Source organism: Oryza sativa, chromosome 4 (genome assembly GCF_034140825.1).
Source record: "Oryza sativa Japonica Group chromosome 4, ASM3414082v1".
NCBI classification, from domain to species: Eukaryota; Viridiplantae; Streptophyta; class Magnoliopsida; order Poales; family Poaceae; genus Oryza; species Oryza sativa.
Window position 1 is genome coordinate 27,219,677 of NC_089038.1, and position 23,725 is coordinate 27,243,401.

A 23,725-nucleotide genomic window follows, 5' to 3' on the forward strand; every position below is an offset into this window, starting at 1 on the left:
AGTGTAGTAATTAACTACACTACACATTCCTTTTTCTGGAAAAGGCCACATGTTTGTTTGGTTAAGGCAATGGTAGATTTGAGAAAAACAAAGAAAGAAAAGTAGTGCTCACGTGGCTCCTTTTTTCTTTCTGACAGTTGGGGTGTTCTTCAATCTTCATTTCAGATTCAGATTTGATGATTGCAGGCAGAGCGTCACATTTCGGGACGAGGATTTCAACTCCCCATCAAGTGGGTGAACAGACACGGTAACTTACATCCGTGTGTTTGGGTGATTTGGTGTTATATCCGTGTCGGATTGGCTTGAAAACATAAGCAGTGTTTAATTTCCCCCAAATTCCTAACTTTCCATCACATCACATCACATCGAAAACTTTCCTACACACATAAATTACCAATTTTTTCTCCAAACTATCAATTTTCTCTCAACTTCCCAACTTTTCCACCATCTAAACACAACCACAGTGACACACATCGCTTGTCAAACGTTTGCTTGGTTTGTAGTACTAGGAGTATCAAGTAGTACATGAATACCACCAGGCGCTTTGTGAAAAAAAGTTTGAAACAGAAAATAGCATATGTGCAATGCAATTCAGCCTTCACCGAGGAAATGTAAAGACATATATTTCTGTATTATAAAAAAAAACTTTGTATGTACAAGAGTGATTACACACAGTCTGATAATTGTTCGTCTATACGATCTACTGAACTAGTTGATGAAGAAGGCACCTGTGAGCAACCCCAGACGGTGCCAGGAGTAGCATCAGAATAGCATTTCGTGCTGCAGATGGCAGAGGCATGAGCAAAACATGTAAACCTGAACATTTTTTTCTTGTCCGAATTTACTTATTATCATCACTTGCTCCGTACCTTGAAGTGCTTGCAAATTTGAGTCCAGCAAACCAAGCCACGCGCATCAGTTGGATGCCTAGAACCAGAACCCACCATGACACCAAACCACGAAGACTTTGCACCATCCATCCAGGCGCAGTGATCTCATCGGCTAACTGAAGACCCCTCATCAGCTGTAGAACTCGGTAACCCTCATAAACCACAGGGGCCACCAACCAAACTGGCGATTTCCAGTGCCAAGTAAGCATCTCAGTCAAAACTTGTACAGAAAGGAGCAAGAGATATGGTCCAAGCAGCACTGCAAACGGAATGAATGGTATATGTGGCTGCAGAGTACCCTTATGAGATGCGAAAAACAGGGCCAAAGGAACAAGAAAGCCTACTATGCTGGCAGCCAGATTCCAGAACCTGTAAGAAGTTGGGATCTGCTTTATCAGTTCGGATGAATTGGCCTCCGGACGCCCACAAGCATCAGCCATAAGGAAAAACAGCATTGCTCCCATGTTAAAAATGAAGTCAAGTCCCACTAGGGATAGAAGGCCGGCAATGTTGGGACCAAGAAACACTGAAGACAATGGTAGCCATAAAGTTGGAACTATACTCGTAACCAACAGAATTGAAGGCCCTAAAAGCCAAATTGGCAGTTTAAAAGTTGTCAGCTGCATGGAAGGTTCTTTTATCACCTCCACAAAATCCTGGTCACTCTGGAGGATCGGAATTTCTGGTGCTTCTTCTGTATCAATAGGTTCAACAACTTCAGTTCCCTTAATAATGTTGGCACCATCTTCTGCAGAGGCATATGGAAGGGAGGCCTCCCAAGACAAATTTTGAGTGCATCGCAAGACAATATTTTCAAAATGGCCAGAGTGTAGAGGTTTCCAATAAAGAGATTTAGGCAATCTGATTTGTCCATTCTCATGAATCTGTCTCCTGTTCCTAATATGTGCTTTGCTTAATTTTATCTGTGAACAAATTAAAGAGGCCATGGTACAGGATGACATCTGTGCCTTCAACACTGCAAAGGGAACAAAACAAACTAGTTATCAAGTGCCTCAACTATGGTACTATACATAGCATATTGGTAAACAAAAACTCAACAGTATCACGAAAAAGACAGAAACAATGGAATGTTATCCAGTATGATATCAGGTTAACAACAACGAAACAAAAGACGGCATATAGATCTACAATTGGCTTAGTTTTGTTTTTCCCATATAACACAGCCATTTGACGGATAGCTCTGAACCAAAGATATCAATCAATCCAAGTGATGAATACCATATGTATGAAAGAGTTACATCACAGAGACTAGTTGCGCAACAAAGAAGACAATACAATAGGAACTCAAGGATCAGTTAACTTCACTAAGTGTTTTATGATACTCATTCAACTGAGTTTCAAGAATCAAGATCACAACTCCATGTACATCTATTTGTGTGTTTTCTGCTCTTTGCCACTTGTTTATAATGGAACACAGCTGGCTTGGCTGAAACAGGAATCAGCTGAGGTTTGTGTGTTTGAATCTTCTAAATGTTTTTTTTCCTCCGGAGAATCTGGAAAGAACGAAATGGCCGGGTGTTCAACCAGCAACGCAGGACCTGGGTTGAAGTGGCAAGGGGAATGGCGGAGGAGAAGACACTTTGGCGTCAAGCAAACTCGGCTATCCCCTCCCTGGTTCTCCGGAGGGATCAAGGTCGCCAAAACTAGTGCAAGATTTAGGCTAATGAATGTTGTGTTTCATTCCGGTTTCAGTCCCCTGCTGTTTTTGTATTTCCATGTAAATAACTTTTATTTCTCTTAATACAAAAATGTGCTCCTTGCGTATTCCCGAAAAAATATAATGGAACACAGCTTTCCAAATGCTTTGCAATTATGTATTTCTGTGGTCACACTCATCCTAACTTCAAGCTACACCTAGCAAAAGTTTGCATATTATATATTACGGAACTACTTCCTCTGTCCCAAACTATAGCTGGTCAAAACATACAGAAAACTAAGGGAGTACATGGCATGAATAGATGTAAAAAGAAACGTACAAAACTGTATTTTGCATCGAACTAGACATGGTCATTGTGAGGCACAATCAGGTAAAAACGATCATTGCGGTTGAAATCCTTAGTGCTAAGAGCCTAAGACTAGGAAAATATTAAAGGGCCAACCAAAGATACAGTGAGCATAATTGAGAATTAAGCTTCGCTCTGAATGTCAGACAAATCACAGAAGGATGATAACAACATAATTGCCATAATAACAGACTATCCGGTTAGTACATCAAGCAATACTGACCACCCAAATCTACGACCAATAGAAGTGCGCAAGAGTTCAAATTCCTTAGCCAAATCATCAGCTGGTTAAAAAAATATTTCTCTAAAATCCAAACATATTTACCACAAGCAAATCCTTAACTGTCCATTTTATCAAACGAGGCTTTGCCCTTATCGAAGGCAAGTTGATTTCCGCCCCTCCATGGACGATTCCTGCTGAAAATATAACCGCGTATGCAAACACGCGGAATACAGATATCATTTGGAAACATCGGCAAAACCTTGCACACACCTAAGCCTCCAATTTGATCAGATCCAGAGGTACTAAAGAGAAACACAAGGTTTCAAGCACTACTCCAATTCCGCTAAGGCACGCATATGCGTATGAGCGAGGAATAGGCAGGAGAGAGCGAGAGCTAACCGGATTGGACTTCCCTCGGCCTCTCGCCGGCGGGAGCCCGGAGTCTCTGAACGTGTCGTCGTCGCAGCGCCGGAGTCCCGGACGCAGGTCGCGGCTGCCCCCTGAACCTGCACTGCAGCTTCATCTAAGGGGGAAGACGGAGGAGAGGTAACTGGCCCAATAAGCAACAATGAGATTTGATGGGCCGTGTGGGATACGGAATTTCACCTGTGGGCTTTGAACCTTTTTTGGTAGAGAATCTATGGGCTTGAAGCCTTGAACTGTACAATAGTGTTTGTCTCTCTCTCTCTCTTTTTTTCAAAAATATGTGTATTTCTTCTTCTTCTACTACTACTTTTTCAGTTTTCTCTTTTTTTGAAAGAGGGAGGTAGAGTGTTTGCCTAGTTGTTCACTTTCAGCCTTGTATGGTGTTGCTACTTGACATGATTTTGCCTAGTGTTTCCCCCCAACAATTCATAGGTTACGGATGCATTGTGCGGAGAAATAAAGATAAGAGAGCCCAAGTTGCAAAAATAAAAAAGACTAATAACAAGACAAGGGACCAATCAAGCAAGCAAACAAAGATGGGTAGAACTCTCACCGAGCCCTCGATCTCAATCCTCACCACCACCAGAAAATCACTTCTGGCGCAGAGGACAAACGCATCCCAGCCAAGTACCCGCCACGGCCGCTTTATCCCAAACCAAACCACACACGCCGCGTCCGCTTCTCACTTCCCAAGCCAGAGGGCGCCCTCTCTCCCTCCCATGCACGCGCGCTCTCCCACTGAGCCTTCCAAGCCACCGCAGCCGCAGCCATGAGCGCCGGCGACACGCTCGACAAGCTCGTGGTCTTCCTCGCGAAGCGCGATGGCATCGACAAGCTGGTCAAGACGTTCCAGTACGTGTCCAAGCTCGCGCACTGGGCGGCGGAGTCGTCCAGCCCGGGCCTCGCCGGGCGCGCCAAGAACTGGGAGACGTCCGCGGGGCTCAGCCGCAAGGCCTTCCGCACGGGCCGCTTCCTCACGGGGCTCAACGGGCTGCGCCGCGCGCCGGGGGAGTTCGGCGCGCTCGCCGTGCTCGCCAACGCCGGCGAGATGGTCTACTTCTTCTTCGACCACTTCACGTGGCTCTCCCGCGTCGGCGTCCTCGACGCCTGGCTCGCGCGACGCATGAGCTTCATCTCCGCCTTCGGCGAGTCCGTCGGCTACGTGTTCTTCATCGCCATGGACCTCATCATGATCAGGAGGGGCCTCAGGCAGGAGAGGAAGCTGCTCAGGGAGGGCGGGAAGGACAAGGACAAGGAGGTGAAGAAGATCCGGATGGACAGGGTGATGCGGCTCATGGCGACGGCCGCCAACGTCGCCGACCTCGTCATCGGCATCGCGGACATCGAGCCCAACCCGTTCTGCAACCACGCTGTCACGTTGGGGATCAGTGGGCTCGTCTCGGCGTGGGCCGGCTGGTACAGGAACTGGCCGTCGTGAGCTGTTCCAACTCTATTTTTCGCACGCTCTTCGGCCTTGTTACATCATAATGATTTTGCCAGGCACTGAACTCTGCTTCTGTAGCAAATTTTACAGTCGAGATACCGTTGGTGTATAGTCGCATAGATCGACGCATACTGTACTGAACAGCTCACTGGCAATCCCAACCAATCTTTCATGATCGATGAGTCTGTTCTTAAGATCAATCGTCAATTCCTCATACAGTACGTACTACTTTACTCAAGGGGTTGATTGGATTTGGAAACCGACACTTGAGGCACATCGGCACATGAAAGAAGAGAACGTAGCAATCTTCCGTTTATTTCAACCAAGTTCTCTTTTTTCTTCGTCTCTCTCTTCAGTCTGAACATATTTTCGGGGAAAATGCAGCCATCGTCGTCGCAGAACACATGGAGACCAATAGCTAGCTTGGGCGCCTGGCTGAAATAATCTGTACATGACAGCAATTCCGATATCTAATAAGATTGAAAATATTGCCAAATTCGTTTGGAGTACAGTAAAATGTGTGTTTGATTGTGAAATGCCAAATGGGATGCAGAATTTAATGGGACCTTGGATGAAGAAATTTACCCAAAAGACAATAAAGCTTGTTAAATATGTGATTCGAATTTTAGATCTGCAATGTATTTGGATAAGTTTTCTAATAGAACTTAACTATTAGGATTAGTTTGGATACGACTACGGATCGGGCGCCCGATAACTGGCTAAAAAATCGTGCGCTCCTCAACACACGCACACTCCACTCCACTCCTTTACATGTAAATTGGTCAGACCCCTTTCTCTCACGTTGACCCTTCACATAGCAGTGTTGTAGGAGCATGCATGAGATTTCTGTAGGGTTAGTTAGGTTGTTTTAAGTCTTTTTAGCAAATTTGAAACTATTTTTTTCACCTAAATTACTTCTTCAATTTATAATTCGATTTCACTGTTATATTCGTTGTAATTAAATCTTTACAACAAGATCAGACATGATTATATTCCAACGGAAAAAAAATATTTAGCTCTTTTTTCAATAGATATTTTGGGCCTGTTTGGCACAGCTCCAGCTCCACCCCTCCTGGTAGGGGTGAAAACGGTAAGGAATTTTTCCGGATTCCGTACCTATTTTCAGAAACGGAATCAGCCGGTCGGAAAATTTTCAGAATTTCTCAGAAACGGAATCGAAAACGGAAATATTTTCTCGGAAACGGAATCAAATATGATAATCGCAGTTTGCGTCGGAACTCGGAATCGGTCGGAAACATTCCGGAAAATTTGTCGAAATTTCCGAAGTTAAAAAGGCCCATCCAATCAATAGTCCATAATCCCTCCCCAAGTCCCCAGCCGGCCCAACCCAAGCTGCTAACCCAAGAGAAGAGAGTGGAGAGAGAGAAGTCAGACAGATCGGGAGGGAGGCCGGGAGCGGCGCATCGCCATCCAGAGGCGGCGGCGGAGCGGCGCATCCAGAGCGCGCCACCACCCACCGCCGGCCTGCCGTCCTCGCTTCCTTGGCTCCCCGCGACCTCGCCCCCGCCGTCTCGCATCTCGCGCCGCCCTTCCTCTTCGCTCCGTCCTCGCCCCCACCATCTCGCGGCGCCGTCCCGCCGCCTCTCGCCTTTTCGCCGCTGCCACCACCACCGACGAGGCGACGACGACGCCACAGCCACACCACCGACGCCGGCCATACCGACGACGACGCGACATCGACGACGAGACCACAGGCCACAGCCACACCACACCGACGACATCTCAAGCCCCACTGGCTTCCTCACCGCCATCGATGCCGAGCCGACGCCAACGCCTCCAGCAGCCTAGCGGCAACAGTAAGCAGGTGTTCCTCAACCTCCAGCTCTATCTATCACTCTTTGTTAGTTGTTACTGTGTAAATGATTGATTTGTTTGTACTAAGGAGCTTGGTTATACTGTGTAAATGATTGATTTGTTTGTACTAAGGAGCTTGGTTATACTGTGTAAATGAATGATATCTTCTGTTAATTTTGTAGAAGAGAACTATGTAGTATGTACTGATTATGGAGTGAAAGCACTGAATAATAGGCTATATATACTCTATACATTATTATACCATAGTATCTTGCTATAATTTTTTTTAGAATATTTGTTATGCAAATTATATGAAGTTATAGAAGAATATGTTTTTGCTGTGAGGCTCAGTTTGAGGGGTTTATGTATTCTGATGAATTTTCGTTACCGTATCCGCGGCGGTTCGTTTTCGCTCCGTTTTCGGTTTCAATAATATTCGTTTCCGTTTTCGGTTTCAATAATATTCGTTTCCGTTTTCGTTTTTGGGGTTTCCGATTTCGATTCCGATTCCAAAAAAAAATATGAAAACGAAAACGATAAAGGTTGTTTCCGTACGTTTCCGTACCGTTTTCACCCCTACCTCCTAGAGTTGGAGCTCAGCCAAACAGTTTCAACTCCACCAAAACTAGGAGTGGAGCTGGGTGGAGCTCTCTTACAAAATGAACTAGAGGGCAGCTCCACAACTCCACTCCAGACCCAACTCCTGGAGCTAAATTTAGGAGTTGGAGCTGTACCAAACAGGCCTATATGTTGCACTTGGTTATATTTGAGTGTTTCAGGTAGTATTTTAGGATGATTCACTAGTTGATCTTAAAATGCTGCAGGTGGTGTTCTTCGAATGCTTCATCAAATATTTTATGATGTTTTAGTAGTCACAAGTTAATGTTTCCTTACATGATATAATAATGTTTCAACATTTTCAAGTATTTGTAAAAAAAAATTGTGTTTCATATGATTTATATCGATGTTTCATTACATGATAGAAAAATTTTTAGTGGAGCGGTTGTCAGGGTTGCAATAACAAATTATGAATGCTGTATCTCCTTGAAACATTTTAAAACATTTTATACATAGAACTAGAACATTTGACCAAGTAATGAAACAATTTATTTTAAGTGTTGCAACATTATTTGATTTTTTATCAAAATAGAAACAAGTAACATCTGGTTATAAAGATTTAGTTGTGACGAACACAACGGTGTAATCAAATCGTAGAATGGATAATTAGTTTAGAAGAAAAAATATTTGAAGAAGTGGGAGGAAATTTCCAATCGGACATCCGATCCTCTCTCAAAAAACCGGACGGTCAAATGTTTCAGTTAACCGCTTGTGAAACATTAAGTTATACATGGTGAAAAAAAAATCAGTCATTAAAACATTTAAAAAGTGTGTGAAACACAGTGAAAACACACCTTGAAACATATTGTTATCGTGTATGAAACATCAAATATTAACATATTGAAACTAAATATCAAATATGAACAGATTGAAACATATGTTTTTCTTTCATCAAAACATAATCATGTGATATCTTATTTTAAATATTTAATTACAATAAATAGAATGGTGTGATCAGATCGTAGATCGAATAAGTAGTTCAGGAGAAAAATCATTTTAAAGATAGCTAAATACATGCATGCATGCATGCAAGGAGTGGAGAGAGATAGAGTATGTGCAAGTAGTTAAATGAATTTTGTGAAACATAGCAAAAGCACATGATGAAACATGTCACTATCACGTATGAAACATTGAGTTATAACGGTTTGAAACATATATTCTTCTTTTATCAGAATATAATTATGCAATATCTTATTGTAAAGATTTAATTATAATAAATATAACAGTGTGATCGGATCGTAAATCGGACAAATGGTTTAAGAGAAAAAAAACATTTAAAGTGAGGAGAAGAAAGAAGAGAAACTACCTAGCACTTATCTGCGTGCACATTATAGTAAGAGGAGAGCGCCCGATTTTTCTCTCCAAATCGGCATGCCGATCGTAAGCATTTTCCGATTAGTTTCCTAGTATGACTCTTAAGTCTTTCCCCACTAGTACTCCTAGATCTTTGCTATATATATCCCTTGTAAGCCGGATGGGGAGGGTGCGACAGTCCAATGTATCCACTACGCTTGTAATCAACTCCTTAATAGTGATCGCTACCGGTCGGTACCGTGGTTTTTTCTCGAAAGGGTTTTCCCCATAAAAATTATATCTCTGTTGTGCATTTATTTTTATAACAAAGCTAGTGGCTGTTGGTATTGCGGCTGCTTTATGGGCAATTTGGAAAATGGCCTGCTTTGAGAATATTCTTCCTAATGATCTCGTAGATGTAATCTTTCAGGTAGCTCATTGTATCTTTGATTGGGCAATTTTACAAAACAAGGAGGAAGAAACAAGAAGACTGCAGGAGGGGGGCAGACTGCTAAAACGAGTGGTAAATGAGGTTTATAGCACCAGGCATGGTTGGGGCTCCAAGACAGGAAGATAACCATGGTGGTAAATGAGTCGAGCAATTTCTTAGCGCAGCTTTGATTAACCCTGGGGATTTTCCTTGTGGGAGAAATTAAAACTTTGTAGCCAACCTGAACACTGCCACAGTGCCACCGAGCACCTGGTGTGCAAGTATGTCTTATTCTTTTTGTTAGCCTCTCTTCTTACTTTCTTAGCCATGGTGGGATGGCGCGCCTGGTGAGCGAAGAAAGTTGATCTGCTGCCTAGAACCGGATACTATAATTCTATCATTCCTCTTAATGGAAATGGGGGAGCTCCTGCTCTCCTAGTTCACAAAAAAAAAGAAGAACAAGAAAAAAAATTGCAAAATATACTTATTTTTTTTCTGTAATAAAAAATTGCAAAATATACTTATTTTTTTCTGTAATTTACGTTTATATACCTGCATGGGAAGGATTTGTATAAATAAACCCATCCTGCGGGGTGAAAACGCATGACCGCGATGATCTCGTAGCTCCAAAACGCGGGACCAACGGCCCACGGGATGGTCGCATGGCACTGCAACGGTCCCGCAGCCAGCGATTTAATACTGTTCACGCGGTAGTCACGCGGTTCCATTGTGCGGAATCAACCCATGAACAGTATCAAAACAGTAATTATTTTTTGGTTCCATTGATTTTTAAATTATTTTTCGCAATTCTACATGGTGATTAGAGATGGCAACGGTGAATTCACCGTCGGGGGTCACATCCGCGTCCCCGTCCCCACGGTGATAAAATTTCACCGTCCTCGCCCCCGTCAACCATAACGGGGCTACATTTTCTCCAGCCTCGATCCCCACGCGGTGAATTTCCCCCACGGTTACCCCCGTCCTGCGGTAGTCAGCACTCAGCAGCCGGCAGAGAAACGGTGGCAGCGGACAGCATACTGGCGACGAAGGGCGTTGGCGACGGACGGTGTGCTAGCGACGGAGGGCGCTGGTGGAGGATGGCGGATGGACAGCGCGACGACGACGGCGGGCTCCGGGCGGCGGCTTCGAGCGGTGCGATGGCGGTAGCTTCGAGCGGCATGACGGCTACAAGCGCGCGCCTGCGTCGACGACTGGGACAGAGGGCGCTGGTGACGGATGGCAGACGAACAGCGCGACGATGACAGCGGGCTCCGGGCGGGGCGACGGCGGCGACGGCTTCGAGCAGCGGCTTCGGGCGATGCGACGGCTGCAGACGTGCGCCCGCGTCGACAGCTGGGGCTAGACAGAGCCCGCGCAATAGGAGGTGGCGGCGCGCGCGCGCCTGGTGTGGAGTTTGTGGAAGTGTGGATCTGGAAGATGTGGAGGTTGACTAGTTGATTAGGGTTAGATGTACATATACATGTTAATTGGGCTTCAATATTATGGGTCGAAACGTCTGAAGAAGTGTCACCGCGGGAGGCGGGGACGGCGAATGGTTCACCGTCCTCACCGATGGTGATTAGTTTGGGACCATTTGATTCCCCATGGAGAATAGATATTAACCATCCCCTAATATGTGAATTCACCGTAGGGAATCAGTGATCGGGTCCCCATTGCCATCTCTAATGGTGATGGAACAAAAATGCCCCAAACGCGCTAGGAGCGGCCATGGACGAGGACCACAACCCACTGGCTGGAGCAGCAGTGACAGCTGTCACACCCTAACAATAGCTAAATTATAAATTGTGGTGAAAAAGAAAATTTCAGAAATTATTTAATAATGAAAGTAAGTGTTTGAATAAAATCTATAAAAAATTCGAACATTAAATTGAGCTAGATAAAAATTTATTAAATACTTTGAGTATCCTAAGTATTTTCAGGATTTTTTTGGAATTATTTGAGTATGGTAAGTATTTTTAATAAATGAAATAACATGTCAGTAATTACTTGAAATAGAAAATCAACTAAAATTCCTTCCCTGAGTTTTGGAACGAATCCATCCCACTAATCTCCTCTCTCCTTCCTCAGCCCGCAGCCCGCGCCCGTCTTTCTCGTCCGAAGTCCTCTGTGCGTCCCTCTTCCTTCATTCTCCTGACGCCTAGGGCCCACCCGGCTACAGTGCCGTGACTGCCGTCTTCCTCCCCCAGCCGCCTCTCCCGTGCGGCCGTGCCCGTGCACATCAACGCCGCCACCTCCACCAAATTCGGCCTCGTCGTTGCTCCGCGGAAACGGAATTCCCTCGATCACCTCTACGTTCGCCACAAGAAAGCCCCCAACAAATTCGCGCTGGATTTCGGCCCCATTCTTATCCCGATGAACTCGGGAACCCTTATTTCCCACCGCCGAAACCCCAAATCCGCATGGATCTCTTCCTCCTCCGCCTATATAAATGATGCCCGGGTCTCCTCTTCGGTTTCCCCTCCTGTCCCCGAGCCGCCGTGGCCTAGCCACCTCTTCCCGCGAGTTTCCTCTCTGTCCGCCACCGCCGCCAACTCCGGCCGCGTCGCGCCGCCTCTCTGGTCGACGCCGCCTTGCGCCGTTGCCTCCTTCGGCTCCACAAGGGCGAGGGCTACCTCGGCCGCCGGTTCGCTTGTACCGAAGACCGCAGGAAGCTGCTCGCTGATGCGAACCCGAGCGCCTCTGCCTCCCATCGACCTCCAGCCGTGACCCACCGTTGTTCCCCCCATCGCCATCCTCGGCATCGCCAGCGCCGAGGAGAAGCCCGTCTACCCCTCCGTTGCCGCCGCCCGTCGTCGCCAGAAAGCCGCCGACCCGAGCTCGCAGCCGGCCGTCTCCGTTCACCGTCTGTCGTCTTGTAAGTACTGGTAAGGATGGCCTCGGTCTCCTCTTCCTCCCCGTGCTCTCGGTTTCCGCCGCCGTTTGCCGTCGTGGTTGTCGTACCATGCCGTCGACGTCTATCCCGCGTGCGTCCACGTCAGCTGACACCTTAGGCCATCGCCAACGCAGGGAGCACCCCCAACATCCACGTGAGCAAAAGTGAATAAAGACCCGGCTAGGGATATGCCTCATAGTGTAAGCCATGCCTCCATCTTATTTTTGCAATTCAATACCTATCTGTCGGTCACATTTTGCATTAAACCCTTAGATTAGTTTTATTCGCATATAAGTCCAATATTTGCAGTATACCCCCTAAAAATCACAAACATATATAAACACCGACCCCTCCTCTCATCACCATATCTCTCTGTGCCTCCTTTCTCTCCACCTCTCCCTTCCCCGGCGCTCTCCTCCCCGGCGGCGGCGGTGTCGGATGGAGGCGGCAACGGCGTATCAAGCGGCGGCGGGGGCGGATCGATGCAGCGGCGCCGGATCGAGTGGCAACGGCGACGGATGGAGGCGTCGGTGGCAGATTGGGCCGCGGCGGCGCCATCTTCGTCCTTGGCGCGAGAGGTAGTTGTCCGCAGCGTCCGGGGTGACGTTACGGGACGAGGCCTCTCAACATGGCTCCTCGCCCGTTCCTCGCCCCACTCTGACAAATCCACGCAAACCTCTGCTGGGGTCGCGCACCTCTGCTGAGGTGTGGTCCCGTCTGAGCTGGCGGGAATATTCCCCTCGGGCGGGGTGAGACCACGCTCCACGCTGGAGCGTAGGCCATGGCCTTATTGTATGTCACACCTCTATCCGCATGGCATCCACCTCAAAACCTAGACCAGAACTAATCTCGTCCGTTGGATCTTGGTCAACTCGATCTGAGCCGTCCATCCCGTGGACCCGTGGACCACCTTTGTGGAGTTGGGTCATGGTAGACCCGGTCTACCGCTTGTCTCTATGACAAGTGGGTCCCACTCGTCCCCAGTCCTTTCACTCTTCTATCCTAGTGCTGATGTCATATTCCTCCTTTTCAGTTATAAAATAATTAAATATGATGCAATAAATCATTTAGGTTGTTTTCTTTATAGGTTTTAATCAATTAAAACTTCATTAATTCATAACTAATTCATACAAACTTGGAATGAGGTCGTTCAAGTCTCGTAATTCATATAAATTCAATCTCTACCCATTTATGAACTTTAATTGTATTGTTTATTTGGTTTTTATTAGTGTTTTTCCTCATTTTGTGTTCCAGGTTTAGTTTTCTGTCGTTTTGGAGGACCGTTCGTTCGTTGGATAAGCTCCTGAAGATGGATTGAAGATGTTTGATTGCAAGGCAAGTCATACAGATCCCAAACATAATTCCTCTGAGCATGTTGAACCTATGTTTAAATTCTCTATTTCATTCAAATATACATTTATTTTCAAATGTCATTAGCTGTTGTGAGCCTTTTCCTTATATTATGGCCGAAGATGACTTTATTATTCTATGGGTTATTATTTGACTAGCTTGGGCGTTATATTAGATATTTGATATAATTGCTTAGCCATGTTTAGAAACATTAGCATAGTATTGGCATAACTAATGTTTCACTATTACTTAATGATGAATATTTAGTGATAGCTCATAATGGTTAATCGTGATTGGTTAATTAATTAATTTGCCAACTAAAACCTGATAATGGTGGGTTATGAGTACATGGTTTTGAAGGTCGTACTCATGATAATTAAGAACCGGTTGGCGAGCTACTGTTGTGAAGCATTAACCGTACTAACCATAAGCCAGCATGGGCAGCAACTGGATGCGATGTATAGCATGGTTCATTGTGGAGTGCTAGACTGAGAAGTGGCGGAGATAATCCCATGGGGGTCGCTGGGGAGTCTATACCTTGCTCTAAAGGGGGTGACTATGATCTGGGAATGGTGCATTGCTTTGAATTGCTTTATGCGAGGTGCCTTGTCATAGTCCCGTTTCGAGGTACCATGGTGGTACTGAGGGCATGTTAACATGTTATGGGGTTGTGTCTTGTGGGTACAGTGGTACACCTCTGGCCATATTAAAATATTCGAATAGCCGTGCCCGCGGTCATGGACGAGCATAGCAATTTTTTTGTGATAAATGATGATACTTTGGTTTAGCTCCTGGTTTGGAATGGTTAATTCCTGGTTTGAAGATTGGGTCTGTTCAACCGGGCATGGTTGTACAGATATGGTTGGGCCTATGCAACGAGTATGTTGTATAGTGTTGCATTAATACTGTTTAATTAATTACTCTACAATTTTACAAATTCACAACTCTTTGCCATATGCTGTTTTCGCAAATGAACCCAACATTATGCCATCCTATGTTATCCCTGTGCACTTACATACTTGTTGTGTAAAACTATTCGAATAGCCGTGCCCGCGGTCATGGACGAGCATAGCAATTTTTTTGTGATAAATGATGATACTTTGGTTTAGCTCCTGGTTTGAAATGGTTAATTCCTGGTTTGAAGATTGGGTCTGTTCAACCGGGCATGGTTGTACAGATATGGTTGGGCCTATGCAACGAGTATGTTGTATAGTGTTGCATTAATACTGTTTAATTAATTACTCTACTATTTTACAAATTCACAACTCTTTGCCATATGCTGCTTTCGCAAATGAACCCAACATTATGCCATCCTATGTTATCCCTGTGCACTTGCATACTTGTTGTGTGGCTTGCGGATTATTCCATATAATCGCCTTGCAATAATCATCAAATCTCAGTTGGAGAAAAAGGATCCATAAGGAGAAGATCTTTGGCTTATATCCCAATTGAGCTACCTGTGGGAGTGGAGCTGAAGCTTTGCTAGATTTTCTTTTCCGCTGCAGTTTTCTTCGTGGTGAGGACTAAGTGTCTCTTATGTAAGTTTTTCCGCTGCAGTTTTCTTCGTGGTGATGACTAAGTGTCTCTTATGTAAGTATTTAAGCGCTTTAGTTATTATGATGAATCTGCATTTTAAATTGTCAGTTTGTGTACTTTGGCTGATTTCTGGACGAGGGTTTAATGCACAAATTAGTTCGGAAATTACTTGTGAATTTTCGGGCGTGACAATGGCGATGGCAGAGGGTAGCTCGTGCTCGTGTTGCTTGATGATGTGCGCGGTCGTGATGTGGCGGCGGTCTGTGAAGAGGAAGCTGGACGAGAAGGGGGTGAGGGAAGGGAAGGGATAGAAGGGGGCGGTGATGCTGGTGCGGTTGGAGGCAGAGGAGGAGGCGGTGGCGCTGCGGGGCGGTGGTGCTGCATGGGTGGAAGCATTGCAAGATTGTTGCATCACCTGACGATCAGGAGCTTCTAGCACCGCTCAAGCCCACACCACATCAGCGTCCAGTGGCCGCCCCCGTGCCACGGCATCCCACTAGCCGATGGCAACGAAGCCGATGAGGTAGGGCATTTTGGTATCACACTCTTCCACGTGGCTGTGGCGTGTTCTGCCATGCCTATGCATGTGATGTGGTACGGTTATTTGGTAACGCAAGTATTCTCGACGTGGTCCAAATTCAGATGTGACAATAAAATCTAATAGGATCTATTATTAAAATATTATATATTCAAAAGGTTTAGAAAATATTAAAAAATCACGCCGTTCGGTTGACGGTTGCAGCGAGCAGGGGGCGGAAGCCAGAGCGAACTCAGGCCGACGCAAGGGCGAGCAGGGGGTCGACGGCCGGCAGAAGAGCGAGCACAGGCTAGCACAAGGGGCGAGCAGGTAGGCGGCAAGCGATTGACGGGTGCGGCGAGCAGGGAGGCGGCGGCCGGTCGACAAACGAGCACAGGTTGGCTCACGCAGCGAGTAGGTGGCGGCGAGGATAGGACAGCTAGATTCGGCGCACAAGTTTGCATCGACATCGATTTCCCCTCCCCAACGCCTCCCAAAACTGAGGTATACTCCTAATCTCAGATTATGTTGTTCATGGATGAACTCATTTAGATTTGATGTAATGAGTTGCATGCACCGACCAGTTCAACTCAAAAACTAAATGATGAGAAAAGATGGATAATTCACTTTGTATTCCAATACTCCCCTTCACACGAGACAACCTCAAGTCTCTAGCGTGGAATATTTAGAAGTGGGCTGTATTTTTTTATTTAATTGCATGCCAGTCAGGATTTGAACTCAAGGCCTCTTCTTTGATACCATATTGAGTTACATGCACCGACCAGTTCAATCCAAAAGTCTAAGTTCGATGAGGAAAGAAGGATAATTCACTTTATACAAATTTGATGGCTTTTGGTACTTATCTCTGTCCATGTATGTGTGTGAATGTGGTAGACCTGATTATGCATCAAATTGTAGCATTATAGATGGACAACAGGACAAGGCTTTTGATTATGGGGCTGCATCATATATTTTGTTGTCAATGATGGCTATGGTTTATCGAGTCTAGAAAAAGAACCAAGAGTTGCAAGGAGAGAAGGGATTAGCTGGGCCAATAGAGGAAAGGGATAGGATGAGAATGGACTTATCTTAATAGTAAGATTTGGACAAATGATACAACCTGTGTCAACATGCTTTGGCTTGGTAGAGCATATTTCTTTCATTTCTGTAGACTCTTTAGAAACCTTTGGCTTGCTTGTGGGTATTCCCATTCTCTCACAAGGTTACTTGGGTTGCTAGGTATATTAGTAACACATTTTGAGATTTCGGGAGTGAAATGTCCATATGTGATGGCTGTTGGTGAAAAGGCTTGTATGTTAGCTTTTCTTTTGCTTCTAACCTAAAACATTGAACTATGGAAGAAATCTCATGAAATCTCGAGAGTAACACATTGCACGCTGGACGAAATCTCACGAAACCGCCTTCTTTCTTCCCTTCTCCTGTCCCAAACAGCTGGCTGAACTCTTTTCCTTCTAACTTGGAAGAATGATTCCAGCTTTTGAGATTTAGTGGGTTTGAGATGAAAGTAATCTGTAATAGCCATAAAGTTTGGTCTTTTGTTTACCAATAGTTTATTATCAGTAGTTTAACATTTGTTACGCCTATTGATTTTCCCCCTTTCTTTCATGTATCCTTATTCTATTTCCCATGCGTGCAAAAGGGGGATTTTTGTTCTTGATCTACTCCCTCCGTTCCAAAAAAAAAAAACTTTTGCCTACCTATTTAGGCTATGTCTAGATACATAGCCAGAAGTAATTTTTCTTTTTTGGGGACGGACGGTGTATGCAACTGCCCTTTTTAATTCGTTTATGCTATTCTTCATCTGTGGTTGATTGGAGTTGCAATCGATTTCTAGTAATTTACTGATATGAATAAGAAGCGGTCTAGCGCTAACTTGCAATTCTTTTCTGTTGCCCTTGTGTATTCTTTTTCTGATATTCATTTCATACTTGGTGGATTTGAGACTTTCTGTTGCAATATGCATGGGAGAAGAACATATGCAGAGTCTCTTGTTCGCCAGCTCTACTCTATAAAATACCCATGTTCTTGTTCTGCATGCTGTTACCCTCTTGAAATCCTTTCTGACCTTCACTTTGAGAGATTTAAGTCCCAATCTTGGTAATATGCGTGACTTATTTGGGGAAAAGCCTATGCCGAACCTTGGGCAGCTCTTTTTTTAGGGGTATTTGCAAATGGTCTTTGCTATTATAAATATACGGGGTGAACAATTGTTCCACTCTCACATTTTAAGTTGTGTTTGTCAGATCTAAACCTTGGTCTAAAACCGAGTTGAGTTAACTACTTGTGTTCTATCGGACTACAATAACACTAGGAGAAAAACCCAATTTATTATTTGGTTGCAGGACGTGTTTAACTTTAACCATTTATTTACGTAATCCACTACCTACCCTTTGAAATAGGATGCCCAATATGTCTTAATAGCTGTCAAGTTAGACAATTGCTTTATATTATCAATGTACTTTGTATTTGACAAGATATACTATTTTATATATAAACTAAAACCGAACAGGGCATTGAGTATTGAACTGGAACATAATAACGGGTTAAACTTCCTTGTTTCGTACTAGCGCACAGGAGAGAGCTGGAATTGTAGGACAATGCACAGAAAGGAGGCAATTAAAACTGTGTATCGTGAAGTTGGTGGTGAATGTAAAGATGGATCAACTATTGGTATTGACATGAATTCCCATAACACATCAGTTAAGGAGGTACAATAACTTATCACATTCATAACATTCCTCTTCTGTTTTCTTTTCCTAATTCCTACATATCTCTTGATAAACTGATTCTCTTTCTCTCTCTCTCTCTCTCTCTCTCTCTCACACACACACACACACACACATTCATAAAAAAACAGTGCTTGAGCAAAACAGAGGTTGTGACTACCGACTCCTGCCCAGACCGTGTAATCATCCCAGACCCTACACCTAAGGTTTGTCTTTAGTTTATAAAATTAAGTGTCAAATCTTCAGTTATATTAATGTTTTGTTTTGAAGTACTTCAGTATTTTGAGTATTTAACCTGTCTATAGCAAAATTGGTTTTGCTGTTGTAAGATGCACTGCAGAAAGTTGTCATTTTCTTCTTTTTCGTGTTTCTTAATTGCATAATTGGTCACATTCACCCTTTTCCTTTGTGCATTGATGAATCCAGAGGGTGAATTCTGTCTTCTACGACATTTTGCCGAAACTGATGCCCATCCTGCAAAAGGATAATGTCCAAGATTTTCTCCGCTTCTTCCATAGGAATATGGATGTCATGGGTCGGGACTTAGTCACCCCAGAAACCTTTTTTTACATAATCATGGTGAATTCTGTGCGATGTGCCAAAGTTGTCTTGGAGGGCCAAGCACCTGAGCTGGAGGGGCTCCGTGCCTATCCCAACTGTGTTACCTAATATGGGTTCTTCCCTCTTACCAAGCTGCTGAGATATTTTCTGTTGACATGATCAAGTTGCTCATTCGGCATGGCGCACTTGTAAATTTACGCACAATTGGTGGTAAAGTAATTGAAGGACTACTCCCACTCCATGTTGCAGTTGAGAACACTTGAATGCATAAGTATCTTGATGACAATCTATTTCCTGACGAGTTGAATCCAGACTACAGTAAGGCAGATACCAATGATATCTACAAGCTTATCCATCTTCTGTGCCTACCAGAAATGGTATGTCTCAGGTCCCTCCCTGCATAAATTATATTACTTTTGCAGTGTAACAAGTAGAGAACAGTTGGGCTCTAATATAGCAATACTTCAGACGTGGTATTCATTCACTTCATTGTCACTTTCTGTACCCCCATTCCAAAATGTAAGGTGTTTTAGTTTTTTTCCTAAGTCAAATTTCTCTAACTTTGACCAAATTTATAGAAAAATATATTAACATCGACAATACCAAATAAATGCACTACCAAGACATTTGATGGAACTAATTTGATGCTGTAGATGTCGGTGGTCAAAGTTAGGGAAGATTATTTAGGACAAAACTAGAATATCTTACATTTTGGAATGGGAGAATTTGTATGTGCCCATCTATCGGTACATGTTCTGATATGACAGTACTTGGTGAACCAGTATCTATACATATTCACTTTATCATAGACATGATAATTTCCAAATGTGACTTTGTGTATTCGCCCATTTGTTGGTACATCCTTTTAGTTTTTCACAATTTTAACAAGAAAAAAAACTAGTTAGCAACTCTGTGTGTCAATTTTCTTTTGCTAGTTGTCAGCTTTCCATGGTACTGACCTTTAAGAAGGAATGTGTCATGGGCAGGAGCTACTGCACACATGCACTATTCATCTGAGTCATTATAGTGCTTTCTGCATATTAGTTTCCACTAGTACAATATTAGGGATACAATTAAGTTAGACTATACATCTGACCTTTAGGCTTTTTGAGTGGTTATCTGTTGATCTGGTCTGCTAGGTGCTCCTTATAAATAAGGAGACATTGTCACCCTTTCCTGTTCAGCATTAAAAAATCAATATAGTTTACAATTTATTACATCTCTTATGTACAGTTAATTCTCTCATAATTCTGATGTTTATTTCGTGAAGAGACCATTTCAGAATGTCATAAAGTTGGAAGATAATCAACACTACGTGCTTGCATACAAATGATAAAAGCACTCATTGTTTTTTCTCATTTGTTGGTGGTTTTTGCAGAAGATCTTCATGGATACGACTAGGCTGCTTGCAAAGCACACAAATGATCTGGTTGGTGAGATTTGCAATTACATAAAACATGGGAAACTTCTGCAGACTGCAGTTTTGCTCCTGGCAGCTCAAGAGCATATCCGGGGTAGCAAAAGAAATGGTAATAGTAAGGAAGATGGATTTGGTGATATTATTAAATATATCTCCGAGCACACCAGTTCCATTAAACTGGATGTTGGTATAAAGAATTAGGCACAGCTGAAGGAAAAATATATTTCATCAACATTATGGCTTGTTCAAGCAATTTCCAGGGCTGGTAAAGCTCTTGGTCAATGCATTCAAAGGCATTCAAAGGTACCAGACCTGGTAGATTGCATCTATGTTCCTTGTGCCTTTTCTAATGACATTTATTCTTCTTTTTTTAATATATATTTCCCCCTTTTTTCTACAAATTAACAGTCCCCTCAGGTGCCCCACAAGGAGGTCCTTGAACACGTGTCATCGATTCTCAAGTTTTATAATTTTTGTCCTACTGGAGAAGGCATCAGCATTGAAAGCCTAAACCTGTACATTCTTGCATTCCTTTATATTTTTTCTGATTATAGTTTGTATGCCATAATGCCTTACATGATTGACATGATGTTTAATTATTTCTTCTGCTTGTTTTTGAAGCTCCCGCTACGACTGCCCCTTGCCCAGTGGACTCATACTTGACGAATTTGGTGTGTGTGTATTTGTTTTAGCCCAAAACCATCCTATCGTGATTTCTGCAAATAGTCCCATCTAATTTTTTTTTTGTGGTAAACAGGGACTACTGTAGCTACTCATCTGCATGCTGGAAAGGAAAAGGTAAAGATGTTTCTTACTTCACTGCATGATGTTTCTTTGTTGTGAAGGTATTTTTGGTGTCCCATTTTTGTTTTACTTGCTGCTGTTTTTACTTTGGGTTAGGGCACTGAATCCACTGACTTTGTGCCAAGTGGCCTTGATTCTTGAGTGTTTCTGCTTTTTAAAGACGTTCCTTGCATGTTTGTTTCCCCAAGCAGGGTACTACCCTAAGATTAATGCTGCGAATTAACTTCGAAGTTACTTGGCAGCTAGAATTTTTTTTTCTGATTGTCTTATCTTAAGATTTATTTTATTCTCATTGAGAGTTGAGATCACATGCTATAATTTCTCTGTTTCAAAAGGCAGTGCTAGGTGGCGCCTAGGCACTAGGTGGAGCAGCATGGCCTCCGTGCCTCCCCTAGCACCGAGTTGTTGTCTTGGCATTTTCCCACCTAAAACAGTTTAATGCTTGATCTATCTATGAAAATGGATCAAATTGGAGATAAAGGAAGATGAACTATCCCCATAGAACGGATGCATTATAATGTTACACTATCAGTTTTAATATGCCAAAATTCTACTATTTAACATGATGTTACACTAGCTGTGAAGAAAAAGCTTAACCGACTGGCATGCTTAGGCAACGCCTAGGAGCTAGGAGCCTGACCGCCCTCCTAGCGCCTAGCGCTTTTTGAAACATCAGATGATATGGGTTCTACAAACACTATTATTTGGTTCTTTGTGCCCGAGTTATGGGTAAAATGATACATAATTTGGCAAACACGGTTTTGGGAGCTGAATTGGTCTGAAATGGAACAAAAGAAATTCTGTATGATGAGCAGTTTTAGTGCAAGAACTCCAGAAAATTACATCAGTACTAGGATAATAATAAGCATGTCGTAAAGAAAATAAAGATCTACACTGCATCAAATATAAGTACAAACCCGTGTGTAATCCAAGTACTCGAGTTTCAGTAGACAGTTAAATCTAACTTCTCTACAAACCCCAGAAGTATGTTCAATTTTTCAGTGGAACATGAGAATTATTCTGAAAAGTCTACAGGAAATGAATAATTTCTGATTTGAAAGTTAAACATGCTAATATGCTATGAGTGCCTTTCAATTCAAATCCTCAGAGGGAGCCTTGGAAATCATATGATCCATTTGCTTTTGTGTAGTATTCCAACTACATATAGAAATGACAACACATAACATAAAGAGTGCGGACTAGGTATTTTTTTACAGAAATGCTACAGGACAGTATCCCGTTCGGACGGGATGATACCCGGTAGGTATCAGGTGATACTTGTGAAGTATCACGTGATACTTGATACCTAACTGATATTGTACCGTCTGAACGGGATACCGTTATATAGCAACCCCTTTTTTAAGAAAGTGCAAATAATCGCATTGGACAGCTCTTAATCCATTTTTTGGGGGTTATATGTGAGAATCAACAAGTGCACCCTCTGGCCAGTTCTGGACTGTTATTTTCCGCCTAACATAAACTGTCCCCTTAATATTACTGATTAATCTATGTGAAATATATGGCCTGTGAGAAAGATACTGTTCTGTCGAAGGCCCCAGGACCCTATATTTAATTGTTGGGGAATAGGTTCATTGGTTATTGTTTAATAAGGCTATAAATGGTTGATTATTGTTCATATTTCCTTATAGTTACTTCCCTTATGCTTGGACAGATTTAACACAAAGGCAATCTTTAGTGCAAAGCAAAAGAATGATTTACTTGCTATGTTTTCTGCCACGTAGTTTACTTTTTTAGCGTCTTACCATGTTGCTTAAGCATTGTTATGGGAAGTACTGCAATTTAGAAAATACTATCCAAATCATGAAAACAAATTGTAAGCTGGCTAGCTAACGTCTAATTATAATCTTTAATGCAAATAATATGTAGCACCTCAAATGAGTGCTGCTGTTTGGTCATGCTGAAACAGAGGTGTGATTTCGACATTAACCTTTGTTAACCTCTATGAGGCAGGCTTTGGTAAAGAGACTGGATCTCCAATACAAAAGGAGAAGTTTCTTCCCATATTGGCGATCAGCTTTAAGTTTCGGGTTTCCTGTGACGATCTATCCATCATACTCATATGATGATAAGCATCATCGTGATCTGGAACCATTCATCTATAAACGTGAATCGAGGGACAAAGGATCATCTCCAGCTCCAAACCATAACACTGGCCTTTTGGCAAGCTTGCGGCAACCCACAACCAATTATCAATTGACAAGGCAATTTGGTACTGCTGCATTAATAACCAATCATCAAACAAAGAGGCTATTTGGCACGGCTGCATTGACGCTCTTGAAAGTCTTGAAGAAAGCATGAATGAAAAGGTATGCCATGAGTTCTGTTTTCTATCTGCATATAACATAACTTTCGTGGTGTATATAACTGAAAAGGTATGGTGTTGGGGGACGGGAAGAGCATCTTCTTCTGGTCTTCTGGACAGACGACTGGACCGGATGCCAATTCTATGCTTCCGGATGGGGGTTCCATCCTGAACCGGATGCCAATTATATGCTCTTACGTCAAAAACATGGAAAGGACAGTTCACTCCAAGTTTATTTTATTTTTAAATTAAGATAGAAAATATGTAAATTTATAGCTGTTAAGCCAAATATTTTTATTGAGAAAAATATTATATATTTTACTTTAAGCAGTCAAATTTGTTTCTAAGCCATCCGGATGTATTGGATCTGATATTATTAAATACAAACTCTAGATGTTTCTGTATCGTTTA

The 23,725-nt window shown here is 43.2% G+C and overlaps 2 protein-coding genes, 1 long non-coding RNA gene and 1 other non-coding gene across 4 annotated transcripts; 3 read left to right on the plus strand and 1 right to left on the minus strand.

Moving 5' to 3' along the window:
* Nucleotides 1-597: 597 nt before the first annotated feature.
* LOC4336510 (uncharacterized) lies at nucleotides 598-3,662 on the minus strand. Its single transcript, XM_015780749.3, has 3 exons — nucleotides 3,537-3,662; nucleotides 870-1,866; nucleotides 598-780 (listed from the first exon to the last, which is right to left on the minus strand). The coding sequence occupies exons 1-3, from the start codon at nucleotides 3,658-3,660 to the stop codon at nucleotides 666-668; spliced, it is 1,236 nt and encodes a 411-aa protein (XP_015636235.1). The 5' UTR covers nucleotides 3,661-3,662; the 3' UTR covers nucleotides 598-665.
* Nucleotides 3,663-4,243: 581 nt separating this feature from the next.
* LOC4336511 (peroxisomal membrane protein 11-4-like) lies at nucleotides 4,244-5,519 on the plus strand. Its single transcript, NM_001419712.1, has one exon. It carries the CDS (start codon nucleotides 4,333-4,335, stop codon nucleotides 4,999-5,001), a length of 669 nt encoding a protein of 222 aa, NP_001406641.1. The 5' UTR covers nucleotides 4,244-4,332; the 3' UTR covers nucleotides 5,002-5,519.
* An 879-nt stretch (nucleotides 5,520-6,398) lies between these two features.
* Nucleotides 6,399-9,466, plus strand: LOC136356375 (uncharacterized). The gene is made up of 2 exons (XR_010741124.1): nucleotides 6,399-6,832; nucleotides 9,164-9,466. It is a non-coding gene; the product is annotated as an uncharacterized lncRNA (long non-coding RNA).
* A 1,877-nt stretch (nucleotides 9,467-11,343) lies between these two features.
* LOC4336512 (uncharacterized) lies at nucleotides 11,344-23,725 on the plus strand. The gene is made up of 11 exons (XR_010741053.1): nucleotides 11,344-12,048; nucleotides 13,311-13,391; nucleotides 14,807-14,922; nucleotides 18,048-18,188; nucleotides 18,338-18,412; nucleotides 18,633-19,144; nucleotides 20,146-20,490; nucleotides 20,596-20,702; nucleotides 20,809-20,858; nucleotides 20,945-20,985; nucleotides 22,963-23,725. It is a non-coding gene; the product is annotated as an uncharacterized protein (transcript).